Here is a 15,098-nt window from a genome sequence, read left to right as displayed (position 1 = left end):
ATGAGCAGGATATAATGCACATTTAAAAACCAGGCAATGCATGACACTATGTAAGGACCTACATACTGGGTCCAGTTCTGATCTCACAGTGGTTTAACTCCTTTGACTTGACTAGAGTTATTCCTGATTTATGCTGCCTGAAGCAGGATCAGAACCAGGCTCTGTGGAGTTAGACCCATAGAAAACTATGTTTCAGTAAGTGCAGAATCAGATGCAACAGCTTGTATGGTGGCAGACAGTTATATCATGACAAAGATGAGAGAGAGCCACAAATATATAGTGCAAATAGACATCCTTTTAATATCCTAAATCATTACAAAACAGGTTTACATGTTATTTCATTAAATAAGACAGAAATATGATAGTACTCAGACATTAGCAGCTAGGCAAAAAATATATCTAATGCATATGGAAGGTATGTACGAGAATTTGCTGTTGAGTAGTGGTTAATGTTTACAATAATCCACTCTTACAGTATAAAATAGCAACATGGTTTTCTAGTATGAATAGTAAGTCCATTCCTTCATACATGCATTATTGTTTAAAATTGCAGATAGATGCTTATATAATCCTTTTACCTTTTAACATTGCGAATGTGTGAGTTTAAAATAAGTATAACATGACTTACATAGTATTTTGTATGGCATTCTTTTTCATGTTTGGTAATGTGATAAAAGAACAGAATAGCTTCCTGACTCAATCTGTTTGCATCTAGATTTGCACTGTGCAAGTCTGCATATTTTAAGCATTAGCAGCTGTTTTTATGAAATAGAAGCATTATAAAGCAAAGGAATTAAAGTCCAGTGCTTAGTTCAGTTTTATCAGACTAGATCATCTTACTACTATGTGCTAAACAGTCATAAAAAATACTGTAATACGCTGACTACTTCGGGTCACATCCTTGGCCCTTTTGAGTAAACAGACCATAAAGCTGTGCCTGGCTGAAGTTTCCCGCAGTGCGGGGTTGTTACAGGGCCTGGGTGGGAAGAGGGGGGTCATGACTGGAGTGTTGTTGTGCTCCAGCCGTCCCTGGCTAAGGTAATAGCCTCTCAGAGGCTGTGACTAGCCAGTGCAAGTTAGAGCAGCCGTGCAGCTTGGAGTCACAGTTTCCATCCCTGTGCTTCTGTGCTAAGCATAAATTACCCAGCCCAAAAGGTTCTAGCCCATTTACTTCCGTGGAATTACTCCTGATTTGTATTGGAAGAAAAGTGAATTCAGGACCATCAGGTCAAATTAAACATAGATGTTTAGAATCTGGTATCGCTGGAGTGGAACAATAACTGCTTTTCTGTTTCTTTAATTGAATCTGAGAAACGGATAAAAGGCAGATTTTTGTTTAGTCCTTCCCATTGTATTTAATATTTAAAAAGTAAACAGCCCGACGAGGTTACTTATTATTGCACTAATCAGGCCATGACTCCCGAAAGAGGAATTTAAAGCAGCTAGAGGACATGATACCTCACAAAGGGGCAAACCTTTAGCCTAGAGCACAGCAAAGCAGCTTTTCTCTCTTCAGGCCATATTCTTTGGTTGTCATGCAACCATGAGGCTGTAGCAGCTTCTGCAACTCCTGTGTGCACCTGGTCCCCAATGGGTAATGGCCAGGCCAGTGGAACTACATTGTGGAACAACCATCCCTTGGTGACAGAATATAAGGAACCTCATGGAGCTGTGGTGTAAGAAGAGGGGAAGGGGCAAGGTTTCCCCTTAAAGGAGAAAGCTGAGCACTCCTCTGACATTGTTACTGGACAATTTACAAGAAAATGGATCTTCTAGCGGTACCAGCTTTGCAAAGCAGTCAGGAAAATTTGCCAGCCCAGGCACAAAATCTATTGACTCACTCTTACCCACAATGAGTGATGATAATGAAAAGATAAGGCTATGTCAGGTACCCATGACAAAACGATTAGCCTGGGAAATACTCACAGGCCACACTAATGTATGCATGAGAGAGTAAAGAAAAAAGATGTCATGCATATCACCTATGCATCTCAAGGGAGCTATGCCTATTTATACCAGCTGAGGATCTGGCCCCACATTTTAATGTACGATCAATGCTGATCAACATGAACATAGCTGAGAACCACCCCTTTAATATCTTGTCATATGTTTTGCTTAATGCTATATTTGTACTACTCTCTTTTTATGTGCATTTTTCTGTTTAGATTGTTAAAAAATAGGACAGTGACTTGGTTACACAGAACTGCTGCATCTTTATAGTTGTGTTTTAATTGGCCTTAGGGACCAGATCCCCAGGTATCTGTTTATCTCCTAGGCATGGAGCAATAAGCCACACTCTCAGTGGGTGCAAATCAGCATTGAGCCGTGAAAGTTAACAGAGCTAAGCCAATTTACACTAGCTGCAGATCTGACCCATTGTTTTGTCCAATAAAAACTGTTGGTGCAGTAGTAATGAGGACAGAAAATACAGCAAACAGGGATCTGGGCCTGAGTTACTAAGTTTGGCTCTGGGTCTGAACGTTGCCAGTGTCTGGGGAGGGTCAAGATGGGGGGGTGTTGGGGGCCCATCCCTACATAAAACTGCTATGACTGTGTTTAAATTTGTTGGCCCCGGTTCCCTCTGGCCTTCTGCTTCCACCTTCTACCTTCTTACACACACAAGCTGCAGGCTTAGCTGAGCTGTTTGAATCCTTTGAGCACCAAGATGCTATTTTTACTCGTTATGGTACATGGTCTCACATGCCATGCATCAGCACAGCCCTTGCTGTGGCTGTGGTAGGATGGGTGCTGCTATCTTGGGAGTGTGTCAGTGTTCATTAGCAAGTGATGCTGTGTGCGCACTCTTCCACCTGGGAGTTGAGTGCTGGATGGGGAATGAGTTACCAAGCTCAGATCTTGAATCCCAAACTAATACAAGCTGATTCTGATCTCACTTGTTCTGTTTTTTTAACACCTGGTATAATGCTACTGACTTCAGCCAAGTTACTCCAGATTCAGTCACCTCAGTTTAAGTGAGATCAGAATCTACTTAACCTATCTAGACTTTGCAGCCATGTTTCATGATAGGGATTTTATGACCATTAAAATCTGTAGCTGCGTAAACTGAGCTGTCGATAGGAGCATTAACGAATGTGAAGCACTCACCAATGGTTGGATAGAGGGCAGTCGAGAAGTGCAATGTAATAGTATGTTATTGTTATATGTTAATCACTTCCCATGATTAAGGTCTTAAACTGATTGAACTAAATTTGTTTTCAGTTACACTGCATTTACTCCACATTGGCACTGGTGTAATTGAGAATGGAAATTGGTCCATTGTCTTTGTAGGCCAAGAAAAATCCATCCCCATTGATTACAGCATTGCAAAATGGGGACAGGTACATTATAACTGAATTTATTTACTGAATCAATCAGCAAGAGGCAGGAGACCCAAACAAGAAGGACCAATAGTCTGCTCTGTTACAGCAACTCCTATGATTTTTGAGGTTTACTGATTTTTGCAAAAGCTGGACATTGTGACATATGCTTCATCCTTATTTGACGACTTAACTCCATTATTGGGCTGTATTAGGGACATTGTGTTGGTATTTAGGGGTCCTGATCTGGGCTGAACCATAGGGTCTGCTGAAGAGCTGGAATGGGTCATAGGACCACAATTATATAGTCGTGTACCATTGCTACTGCACACCTTATATGGGATGTCACTGCTGGAGCCATCTAATATGGAAGGGTGAGTCTCACATAAGTGCCCACTCAATGTGTCAGATGACCAAATTCCTCCATAAGTCACAGGAAGCTTTAAGACGCTTTTGTCTACAGCAGTGAGGCTTGTCTTCATCTCTGATGATCCATTGCAAACTTTTTCTGAAACATCTGCATCTAGAGGAGCCAATGGCTGCAGAAAACATTCCACTTCTGCTTTGGCTTGAATGCCATCCACTTTGTGAATATGAACATACCCAAAACTTTCCGGGTTAAAGCTTGTATCAAAATTCTGTGTGACAAAGAGGATAATATTTTCAGTTAACTACAGGCACAAAGTTAAGGGAAAACACTCCCATAAGTCATCAGATTTTAGAAGAATTTTTATTTATGTACTTTAAAATTTTCATAAAGAAAAAAGAGAACTAACTTCTTTTCCCCCTAATAAACAACCAACCAACCAAACAAAAGATCTTGAATCAAAATCAGTCCCAGGTGCAATTCTGGGAACTAACTCATAACAGACTGACTAGCCTTTATGAGAGACTCTGAACTTTTTACACACTCCAGCCCCTTCTCAACTAGCCAGGATCGTGAAGAACCCCTTCCACTTTAGCAACAAGGAAAGAGCAGGCTAGTCGCGACCCCCTGACATCTGTTTGTGACCCCAGATTGAGCAGCTATGACCTAGGGTAAATATGAGATGTGAGGCCAAAGGCTAAATGTCTCAGACTGTTGAGTACTTTCAAACAATGCACTATCTGGAGCATGTTATTCCACTGACAAAACAGCACTATTAACTTTCTCAGTGACAAAAAATAGTCTAGATAATTGTAAATCAATGAACTAATTCCACACCTTACAGCTGGAACTGTAGCCCATTAGGCCCCAGTCTGCCAAAGGATAATGTACATGCTTAACTTTACACACTTTGAGTAACCGTATTGACTACATAAAAGTGGAAGGATATCATGGTACAAATTTTCAAAGGGATCACAACTCATTGCCATCAAGGGCTATCATTGTTTTGCACAAGCAAAATCTCAATTTGCCAGTCAAATAGTTAGATGGCTGACTACTTCATCTGCATTTGCAAATACCATTTACGCATGCAAATCGGAGTTTTTGTGAATCAAATTTAGAAGTCCCTTTGAAAGCATGGACCAGTAGATACAGCAAATATTCTATAATTAGGGCCCTACCAAATTTGAAACCAAGAAAAAACACATCACAGATCTTTTACCCTATGCTTTTATCCTATACTATACAGATTTCACAGGGGAGACTAGTGTTTCTCAAACTGCGGGTCCTGACCCAAAAGGGCATTGCAGGGGGGCTGCAAGGTTATTTTAGGAGGGGTCATGGTATTGCCACTCTTACTTCTTCACTGCCTTCAGGACTGGATGACCAGAGAGCAGTGGCTGCTGACTGAGGGCCCAGTTCTGCAGGCAGCAGAGCAGAAGTAAGGGTGGCAATACCATACCAGGCCATTCTTACTTCTGTGCTGCTGCTGGCAGCAGCTCTACCTTCAGAGCTGGGCTCCTGGCCTGCAGCCACCGCTCACCAGCTGCCCAGCTCTGAAGATAGTGCCTCTGCCAGCAGCAGAGCAGAAGTAAGGGTAGCAGTACCGCAACCCCGCCTGTAACACCCTTGCGATCCCTCCACAACTCCTTTTTGTGTCAGGATCCCTACAATTACAACACTGTGAAATTTCAGATTTAAATAGCTGAAATAATGAAAATTACAATTTTTAAAATCCTATATCTGCAAAGTTGACCTAAATGGACCATGAATTTGGTAGTGTCCCAACTCTAATGCATGAGTATTATTTATGTTTTCTGTACACAGACTCAGGTAATCACAGCAGAGGAAGCACATACCTTTTTTGGCTTCTTGCACAATTGCTCCAAAGTTTTTTTATGATCCGGAAGATTTGGCCACAAAACTGGCTTGATTCTGAAATGAGATATGTAGCAACAATAAAATTATTCAAGAAGGGATTATGGCAACAGCCATAATCGACGGCACTATATTAGTAGTACTAAAGTAGCAATAACAGACTTTATATCATCATATTAGTTCTTGTAGACCATCTGGGTGTTTTGCATTATCCTTCATGAGATATTTGTTCTAAGACAGCCATTTCTGAACTCTTATTCCAATGGTGAAGGTAGAGGAAGGACATGAGTGGTGTGGAATATATCCCTTATCCCACTGCCTCTAATGATAACACTATTCTACTGTTACGTGGATAGAACTTTTTATTCACAAAGCACTTCACAAACCATTGGCTAATTAACCCACAAAACATTGTAGTAAGAGATAATTAGGTACATATTATTCTTATTTTCCAATAGGGATTTGAGGCAGAGAGCCTAAACTCCCAATTTATCAATGTGACCATGAATTTTGGATGCCTCGTTTATCAGGTGTTTAACTTGTGACGTCTGAGACCTGTTTTTCCAAAGGTGCTCAGTTGCTGGAATTTCAGCTGAAGTTAATGAGAGCCACAGGTGTGCAGCACCACAGAAAATCAGGCGCTCAAGTTGGGCACCAAAAGTTTGAGGGAACCAAAATTAGTGCCACTTTTGAACAGTTTGGTCTACAAGCTCGAGCTTGACCACTTCTGTTGATTTCAATTGTGGCACTATATCATGAGAAGACAGGTAATCTCACTGGTAACCAGCTCCCAAACCTGACTTTATAGATCAGGGCTTTACAGGTTAAAACCTACCCCATGATTTTCTCTCAGAAGCTTATTGGAAGCCAGGCCAGACCACGGAGTATTGGTCTAATGTGCTCCCATTACTCAAAAAACAGCCTGCAGCATCTTGCACAAGCTTCAGCTTCTGAATGGTCCCAGGATGTAGAGCATGTGACAGCAATCTAACCTTGAGGTGACAAAGGCACTAGGCAGCTTCCTTTTGCCTACCTCCTCTCTTGCCCTTCTCCCACTCTCAGTTCTTCTATGATTTGTACATGTTCATGTTGCGGGAGAGGTCAGGGAATGGGGTGACAATTGTTGAATAGTATAAAAGGATGAGATGGGATTTCCACAGTATGATTGGCTTAATACTCTTTTGATTAAAAGAGATTAAAATTACCTTGTTTTCCAAAATGTTAGGATCAGAATAAGCGTGACAAAGAGCAAAATGAAGCCCACAGTAGTTATAACCACAACCATGTCAGTGCCTAACAAAAAAATAAAGAATAAATACCATATGAGGTTTGTTCCTATATGCATTATTGTCTACTATCATGACATACTCTTTTAAGAAAAAAATACCTATTATTACTGGGGAATATTGACAAATTTTATACAGTTTGGAGTGATGCAGTGATTCAGCTGCCTTGTTTCTCCCATCTGTCTGAAGGTGGGAAAAGGTGGCTTTGCAGTCCCTTGATCCTTTGCTAAACACCAGGTTAGTCTCCTAGTCCAGATTAGAATAGTTTGAGGGCTGTTCTAAACTGCATTGGCTGCCTATGGCCTCAGGGAAGCATTGTCAGCTCATCTGAGTACGAGTCCATTGATTTATGCCCTGGCTGCCCTGGGGAATTTGAAGGTAGGGAGTATAGCAACTTTTGCTTATTTGCCTTAGCGGTTGTACTGAATATATCTCAGACAAAACTGAGGATCGGCCTCCTTTGACTGAGGACATATTTTCTACCTTCTGTATGTAGGTCATCGGTCTGTATCTGTCCCAGGTCCATCGTGATCAAAAACCTTGCCGCTGTACACAACTGAAATGGTGAAATTTCCTCCATAATGTAGTTTGTAATTAAAATAAGGTAAATGCATGTTACAATTGGCAATATTAAAATGGATCATTTTGTACTGCTCTAACTCTGCTTTGGCTAAAATGTTTGATGCAAACTGCTCTTTATCTCTGGAGGTTCACGGAGTCATTCGCAAAATGGAGTGAGCCAGATTCTCTGCCCCCTTCTGTCCATATTGTGCCACCCTGTTAGTATAAACAGGATGCACTCTGGCCCTATTGCCGCTCCTATGTCACCCTCCCTCCAGCCGCTGGTGCAGGGAATAGGCAGGGGCATGTGAAGGGTGACTCTGGCTATACTCAGCATATGGATAATCCCTGAAGGACCATTGGCAGCAGGCACAGGCAGCAGAGCTGAGGCCAAGTAAAGAATCAGGAAGTCATTAGTAGCCCTTGATACTCTGCCTAGCCCCACACCTGATCTGCTGTACCAAGTGACTTGGTCAGGTTTTAGGCTTTTTGCAAACTTAAGAAAGTGGTTTCCCTTTGCTTACTTTTCTTTCTGGGGTGTTCCGCTTCCATTTGGAAGTATTCAGAGGAGCTCCATTCACTCCAGATACCCTTGAAATACTTTCCATTGGGCTTTGATCGCACTTTCACTTCATAACTTGCACCCATCTGAAGGCTTTTCCCCAGTAATTTTACCCGAAGATATTGAGACTGTATTGTCTAAACAGAGAAAGATCGGATTATTTTTTGTCAGAATGGCAAATTAAATTTTTCAGATTTGGTAAGGGAAAGGTTATTTATATATAAATCATGTTTGTAGAGAAGATTTTCAGCTCTGAAACCTTAGCTAGCTCAGAGAGACAATTGCCCTGCTTAATGTGTAAGCGCATCCTAGTAGCAGCCCAGTAAAATGCATAGGAGAGCCATATGCAGTCAATTATTCACAGGGCAGAGCCTATTCCTGCAGATACTGCCCAGCCCGCGCATTTCCAAAGGGCAGGACAATAGGGCTGGAGGAATGGACTCTGCTCTTATATGACAAATTTTATTCAAAATGCTAGCTACTTAGAACATTCATACGTGAGGGATTTGAAGCTGCCTGGAATAAGCAAGCTAGTAAACAGGAGCAGCAAACGGGAGTTGTGCGAGGGAGTTTAGAGAGGGAACGTGAAAGCCAGATACACCTAACATTCTCTAAACATAGACTAATAAGCATCCTAGTCCCCACCCACCCAAACCAACCAACCAAACAAAAAAAGCTGCAGAAGTAAAACAAATGCAGGCAGAAGTCCAGCAGCAGAGTGGAGGCTATTCAGTTTAATGCACTGAATGCAGCATGTACAACTACCTGCCTTGTGGGCAAGTGGTGTATGTGCATTCTGTGCAAGGAGCTCATGGCTTTCAGAGACCGAATACAGGTTCTTGAAACCAGAGTGGTTGAACTGGAGGATTAGGGAGACAGAGAGATACTGGGATGAGACTTTCCAGGACACAGTAGAGTGGTCCCACCCCAAGTTAGACAGCCTTTATGCTGTTGAGAAGGATGAAAGTCTCAGGGAAGGAGAACATCAAACTGAAGCAGAGGGAAATGATCCCATAGTTGGGACCCTCCTTCCAGATGATGCCATGGTATCCTTTCACACTTAGGACACCTCTCTGGGAGGAGGGAATCCCAGTTATTAGGAAGAGATGGGGAATAGTATGGCAGAGTTGGTCACAGGAAATATAGATAGGTGGGTTTGCGATGACTGGGAGAACCACATGGTGAACTGCAGCCCTCTCTGAGACAGACTTATGTGCACTAATGGGGAGTACACGTAAGTACTGTGGTGCAAGTACAATCAGGGCCGGCTCCAGGTTTTTTGTTGCCCTATGCAAAAAAAAAAAAAAAAGAAAAAAAGAGCCGGAGCGCCACCCCCCCTTGAAAAGGGCTGCCCCAAGCACATGCTTGGAATGCTGATGCCTAGACCTGGCCCTGTCATAAACAGATTGTTAAGGGTTAATGTCTCTTCTACCTGTAAAGGGTTACAAGCAGGGAACTGGATACCTGACCAGAAGACCAATCAGAAGACAAGATACTTTTAAATTTGGGTGGAGGGAAGCTTTTGTGTGTGTTCTTTGTCCGTTGTGTATTCTTCTCTCGGAGGGTCTGAGAGAGACCAGACATTACTACAGGCTTTCTAAGTTTCTTTTCAAATAGTAAGTAAAAACAGGCGGTTTAGGCTTTTTGATTGTTTTACTCTATTTGCAATTGTGGATCTGGCTGGTTAACTTTTATATGTGTAGTTGCTGGGAATATTTTGATTTGTATTGGTACTGGGGGGAAAGTCTCTTTCTGGTGTCTGTAAGCTATAGGACCCTGTAATATTTACATCTTGAAGTTACAGAGATAATTCTTTACTTTTTCCTTTCTTTTATTAAAAGATTTCTTTTTAGAGAACTTGACTGATTTTTTTCCCTTGTTTCCCTTGTTTTATTCCAGGGGATTGAGATAACTCACCAGAATGGGTGGGGGAGATGGGAGGGGGGAGAGATAGAATCTCTCTCTGTTTTCCTTGAATCTGTTTGCCTCTTTGTGGAAGGGAAGGGAGATGCTTCTCTGTATGGTGATTTAAGAGGTTGGATCAATATCTCTCAGGATAGCCCAGGGAGGGAAATTCTGGGAGGGGGAAAGGTGGGGGAATGGTTTATTCTCCTTGTTTTAAGAACCCAAGGGATCTGGGTTCTTGGGGTTCCCAGGGAAGGTTGGGGAGGTCAGAGTGCCCCAAAACACTATATTTTTGGGTGGTGGCAGTGCTATCAGATCTAAGCTGGTAATTAAGCTTAGAGGATTCAGGTGCTAGTATCTCATTTTCTGAACTCTAAGGTTCAGATCTGAGAGGGAATGCTATGACAGGCCCTGAGCAGAATTAAATTCTTATCAGTACGCTGCACTCATGGGAGGGACACAAAGGGGGAGCACGAGCTAAACAGGGGCATGTGACCTCCCCACATGACCCCCCCATGTGACTCCACCCCCACCCTGAGCCTGAGGGCCCTGTGCTCTCCCCATCCCCTCCCCATGATCCATCCCACATTACCTGGGGGGAGAGACCTCCGTCCTCCTCCCGCCGCACTGGAGAATTCTGAACCGCAGGGGTCTGTGGAACCGCAGTGGCGAAAGGAGCAGAACTTGGGGCTGCTGGACGACTCCAGCCGGCAGCTCCTCCAGCGTGGCTATACCGCCCCAAGCCTTGCCCCTAGCCCTGCCCCCAACCTTTCCATGCAACTGCTTCTCCTGATTCTTATCTGGGGTCTGTACAGCAGGAGGACAGGGCTGGGGGCGTGGCTGTGGGTGGTACAGCCATGCCAGAGGAGTTGCTGGTGTAGGGCTGACCAGCAGCCCCACATTCTGGTCCTTTCACCATTGCTGTTACTGGGAGAGCTAGCCCAGCGGCCACACGCTCTGCTCTCCTGGGAACTGCAGTGGCAAAAGGAGCAGAACATGGCCACCAGGCAGTCCCACACTGTCAGCTCCTCCAGCACGGCTGTACTGCCCCCAGTCCTATCCTTCATCGAGGCTGCTGTACAGATTCCAGACAGGATTCAGGAGATGGAGCTGCATGGAAGGGCTGGGGGTGGGGCCGGGGGCGGTACTCCTCCTGTGTCTTTCCTGTGCAGAGTACCGGCTATAAATATCTTACTGGTATGGCGCACAGGACTGGACCACCATACTTGCACCACTGCGTAGGTATCAGTGACATAGAGACAGGTAAGAAAGGTTGTGGAGGCCAAATTTTTATTACAAATATTTTCACTGTAAAATGATAAACAAAAGAAATAGTATTTTTCAATTCATCTCATAGAAGTACTCTAGTGCAATCTCTTTGTTGTGAAAGTGTAACTTACAAATATAGATTTTGTTTGTTGCATAACTGCACTCAAAGCCAAAACAATGTAAAACTTTAGAGCCTACAAGTCCACTCAGTCCTACTTCTTGTTCAGTCAATCGCTAAGATGAACAAGTTTGTTTACATTTATGGGAGATATTGCTGCCCACTTCTTATTTACAATGCCATCTGAAAGTAAGAACAGGAGTTAGCATGGCACTTTGGTAGCTGGCATTGCGAGGTATTTACATGCCAGATATGCTAAACATTCATACTCCCCTTCATGTTTCAGCCACCATTCCAGAGGACAGACTTCTATGATGATGATGCTCGTTAAAAAGATAATGTGTTAATTCAATATGTGACTGAACTCCTTGGGGGGAGAATTGTATGTTTCTTGCTCTGTGTTTTACTCGCATTCTGACATTTATTTCATGTTTAAGAATCTGAAGTGCCTTCCAAAATCTTGTGATGCCAGCTACAACAGTGCCATGCGAGCACCTGTTCTCATTTCTTCACACAACGCACAGTCAACCTGTGGAATTTGTCACCAGGGGATTCTGTGAAGGCCAAAAGTATAACTGGGTTTAAAAAAGAAATAGATAAGTTTATGGAGGACAGGTTCATGAGTGGTTATTAGTCAAGATGGTCAGAGATGCAACTCCATACTCTGGGTGATAATTGTCCTGTTCTGTTCGCTCCCTTTGAAGCGTCTGACATTGGCCACTGTTGGAAGACAGGATACTGGGTTAGATGGACCATTTGTCTGACCCAGTATGGCCATTCTTGTGTTCTTTTGTTCTTAATGTATGAATACCACATGCTCTATGTTTGTCGGAGTATTGTAAAGATGTTTACTGTATTCATATATTAAGTTAATTCAATAGCTCGGTGGTCAGGAAACTACCCAGGATGCTAGATAATAGCCCAGCTAACTACTCCTCAGCACACACCCAGGCCTATTAGCTACGATATGGCACTTTTGCCCCCTGGTGTGACTGGTTCAGAGACAGACAGCAGACAAGGAACTTTCGGAGGATGAAAGGACAAGCCCTGAAGAACAAGTGTGAGAGGGCAGAGCCTGCTGGGAAGAAGGCTGAATCCTAAGCATAAAAGTGGGGGTGTCTAGGATAAGCTAAGCCTACATAAGCTTTAAGTAAAGCAAATATGCATATAAGTCTTTTGTTTTAATCCTTTTGTTTTGTTATTCTGTGTTCCTATTGTCAAGAATGAACAAAACTTTGTTTGAAGAAGGCTGTTTTGGGTCACTGTGTTATCCATTGGTCACAGTTCCCCAAAGGAAGACTTGCAGGCCATGAAACCCAGCCAGGCCTGGTGAGCTATCACAGTCGGCCCACAGGGGGCTGTAGCCCAGGGCCTAGTCTGAGAGTCAGAGAATCACAGAATTCTGCCCCAGAGAGGAGAAGATCGTGAGGCCTAAGATCTGGAGGCGGTGCACTCAGAAGAGACCAGAATAAGGAACAGAGGTGCAGCTAGCTCAGAACCATGACAGTATATTTAATAATAATTAATAGTTAATAATCATAAATTAATAATCATATACTATAATAATATCTCTCTAATTCATGTATGCCTTTCATCACAAAATCTCTCAAAGAGAGTTGTAAATTTAGCAAGCCAATATTTAGCTATATTAGCTACTGGTTTCAATGTATCAGTCTTGCTCCAAAGCTCTGGTTGCGCTATATGCTTTATACAAGTGCATACAAAAGAACCAGTGGCTTAATAACTGTTTTCAGTTTCTCCCTGCAGCCCACTCTGTCAATTATTACCGATTCCTGCACCGGCTCAGCTGTGCTGCCCAACAGACTCAGAATCTGTGCTGGAAGGTAATGGGTCCCTATATTCTCTTTAGTCCACATCACAATCTAGCCCACTGTAACTGTACACATTTAAATATGATAATGAACAGCATACCTCTAATGTGACCTATCTATTGATCACAGTTACTAATATTTAGCACTGATGTCACGCTTTCTATTTTCATTGCAATAAGCATTAATTAATTAATTAATTAATTAATCCAAGACAATCCCTGTGAAGGAAGTATTGTAAATGGTCTAATGGATTCCGACCATTTTCAATCATTATCAGCCTGGAATGGATTTGAAATGGCAACCTAGAAGTGAAATGATCTAATAACAATTGCTGCAGTTTCCCAAGTTTTCAGCTAAGGGACAACAAAAACGAAGTACATTTTATGCCTATATTATTAGTACTGGTACTAACATAGACTTAAGCAATTAGTAAGAAAATCACTATACATTTTCACTTACTTCCCAAGTCCCGTTTTCCTGCCGATAGGCTGTTTCGTGTATTAATTTGTCCTTTAGATATTTTTTCTTTGAATGCGGAGTCTTGTATCGAATAAAATACTCGTTTGCATCCTTTCGGAATGTGATATTTATGCCAAATGGAGTCTCAGGCTTAACTGTAAATGGTGATAAGGGGATAACAAGTCAATGTATCACACAGGGAACAGTAACCTTAATGTGTAACTAGCTAATAAGTCAATGTGTTTATTTTAAAAAGACTTCAAAACAACTGCTCAGAAGTTCTCACTTCCTCCAGGGTATTATCCCGGCACCTGGCTGGCCCAGCATTGGGGAAACGCAATGGTGAGCTTCATGTCAGCTTTGTACTTCCTTCCAGAGCTGTGCTGTGTGCTTCTCAGTTGTAGCTGAGAATCTGGCGTTATAACTGGTGTTATGAATAGAGATAATGCCCCATTGCATTGTAACATCGAATCATTGGAAAGTAATTCTAAAACACATAACAGTCAAGTATGAGCTTTACCTGATCAATGTCATGAGATTGTGTCTCCTCTCCAGATTTTGAAATACCACATAATTTCAGTAAAGAATATGTCATAAATTGCTATGCCTGTCTCTTCTGTTGTAAGTATAAATGTACTTGTGGCTTCTCTGTCCATTAGTGACAGCCTTGCAGGTATGCAGGCAGTGTGAAATGACAAAGTATTAGGTGAAAAAAATCTAGATCTAACCAGGGCTACTCAAGCACAATGGGAAAGTTTTGACTCTTCGATCAAAATTCCTTCTGCTGATCTCAAAGCTTTAGTACTCTTTCTGGCCAATTTCCTTGTTTTTGTTGGAATTAAAAATTATGTTTTTTAATATGACTTTGATGGGAGCAGGATTGGAGCCAGTCCTGAGAAGCAGCAGTTTCTGTTCCAGCCTGGACCTTGCTCAGACAGAATATTCAGTTCTCTCACTGATATCACTTGGGGCTTGTACTCACTAGAAAATGAGGTCATGTTAGTTAATATGACACCTCCAGTTGTGTAATGACATGATCTCATTCTCTAGTGAAGCCAAGAGGGGACAGACCTTAATTAGACTTAGCAGAAGCCCACCACTAAGCATGCTAAGAACTGCCTAATAAATTCTTAACTTTTAACTCTTTCCCCCCATAATTATCTGGGAGACTCTGCCAGTGTGGACTGGTCAAATACCAAATTTGGAGATGTTCTCATGTAACTGTTTTCATGGTATAGACGAGCATTAATATTTTTACAAGGGTTTTATAAAAAAAAAAAGTTATTCTCCACCTCACCCCCACACACACTATGCATAAAAGAAAATTTAGGAAAGGGAACACTCTCAAATAATTCATAAACAATTTACCCCGGGGCTAAGGCCAAGGATGGAAAGTTTCAGACTCAAAGGAGAATATTTCAGAAAGATATGCAGGCATATGAATAATAGGGACTTCTGACCAAAATTTTACTTTAAACCTCTTATCCTTCAGAAGAAAATCTGACCTACCCATTATTTGCAGAGCCTTGGAGTTAAACACACTG

General features: G+C 42.2%; 1 protein-coding gene across 1 annotated transcript in view; it reads right to left on the bottom strand.

The window, feature by feature from the left end:
- Positions 1 to 275: 275 nt before the first annotated feature.
- The window catches only part of IL7R (interleukin 7 receptor), a 33,484-nt gene continuing 18,661 nt past the window's right edge, over positions 276 to 15,098 (bottom strand). The window contains exons 4-8 of the mRNA XM_050943818.1: positions 13,555 to 13,709; positions 7,934 to 8,108; positions 6,768 to 6,855; positions 5,544 to 5,619; positions 276 to 3,955 (exon numbers count right to left, since the gene is read on the bottom strand). Of these exons, the coding sequence (XP_050799775.1) occupies positions 3,449 to 3,955; positions 5,544 to 5,619; positions 6,768 to 6,855; positions 7,934 to 8,108; positions 13,555 to 13,709 (1,001 nt within the window). The 3' untranslated portion in view covers positions 276 to 3,448. The remainder of the gene's footprint in view (positions 3,956 to 5,543; positions 5,620 to 6,767; positions 6,856 to 7,933; positions 8,109 to 13,554; positions 13,710 to 15,098) is intronic.

This window comes from Gopherus flavomarginatus, chromosome 3 (assembly GCF_025201925.1).
Source record: "Gopherus flavomarginatus isolate rGopFla2 chromosome 3, rGopFla2.mat.asm, whole genome shotgun sequence".
Taxonomy (NCBI): Eukaryota; Metazoa; Chordata; order Testudines; family Testudinidae; genus Gopherus; species Gopherus flavomarginatus.
The sequence above is the reverse complement of the archived record's forward strand: the minus strand, read 5'-3'. Positions and strand labels throughout refer to the sequence as shown.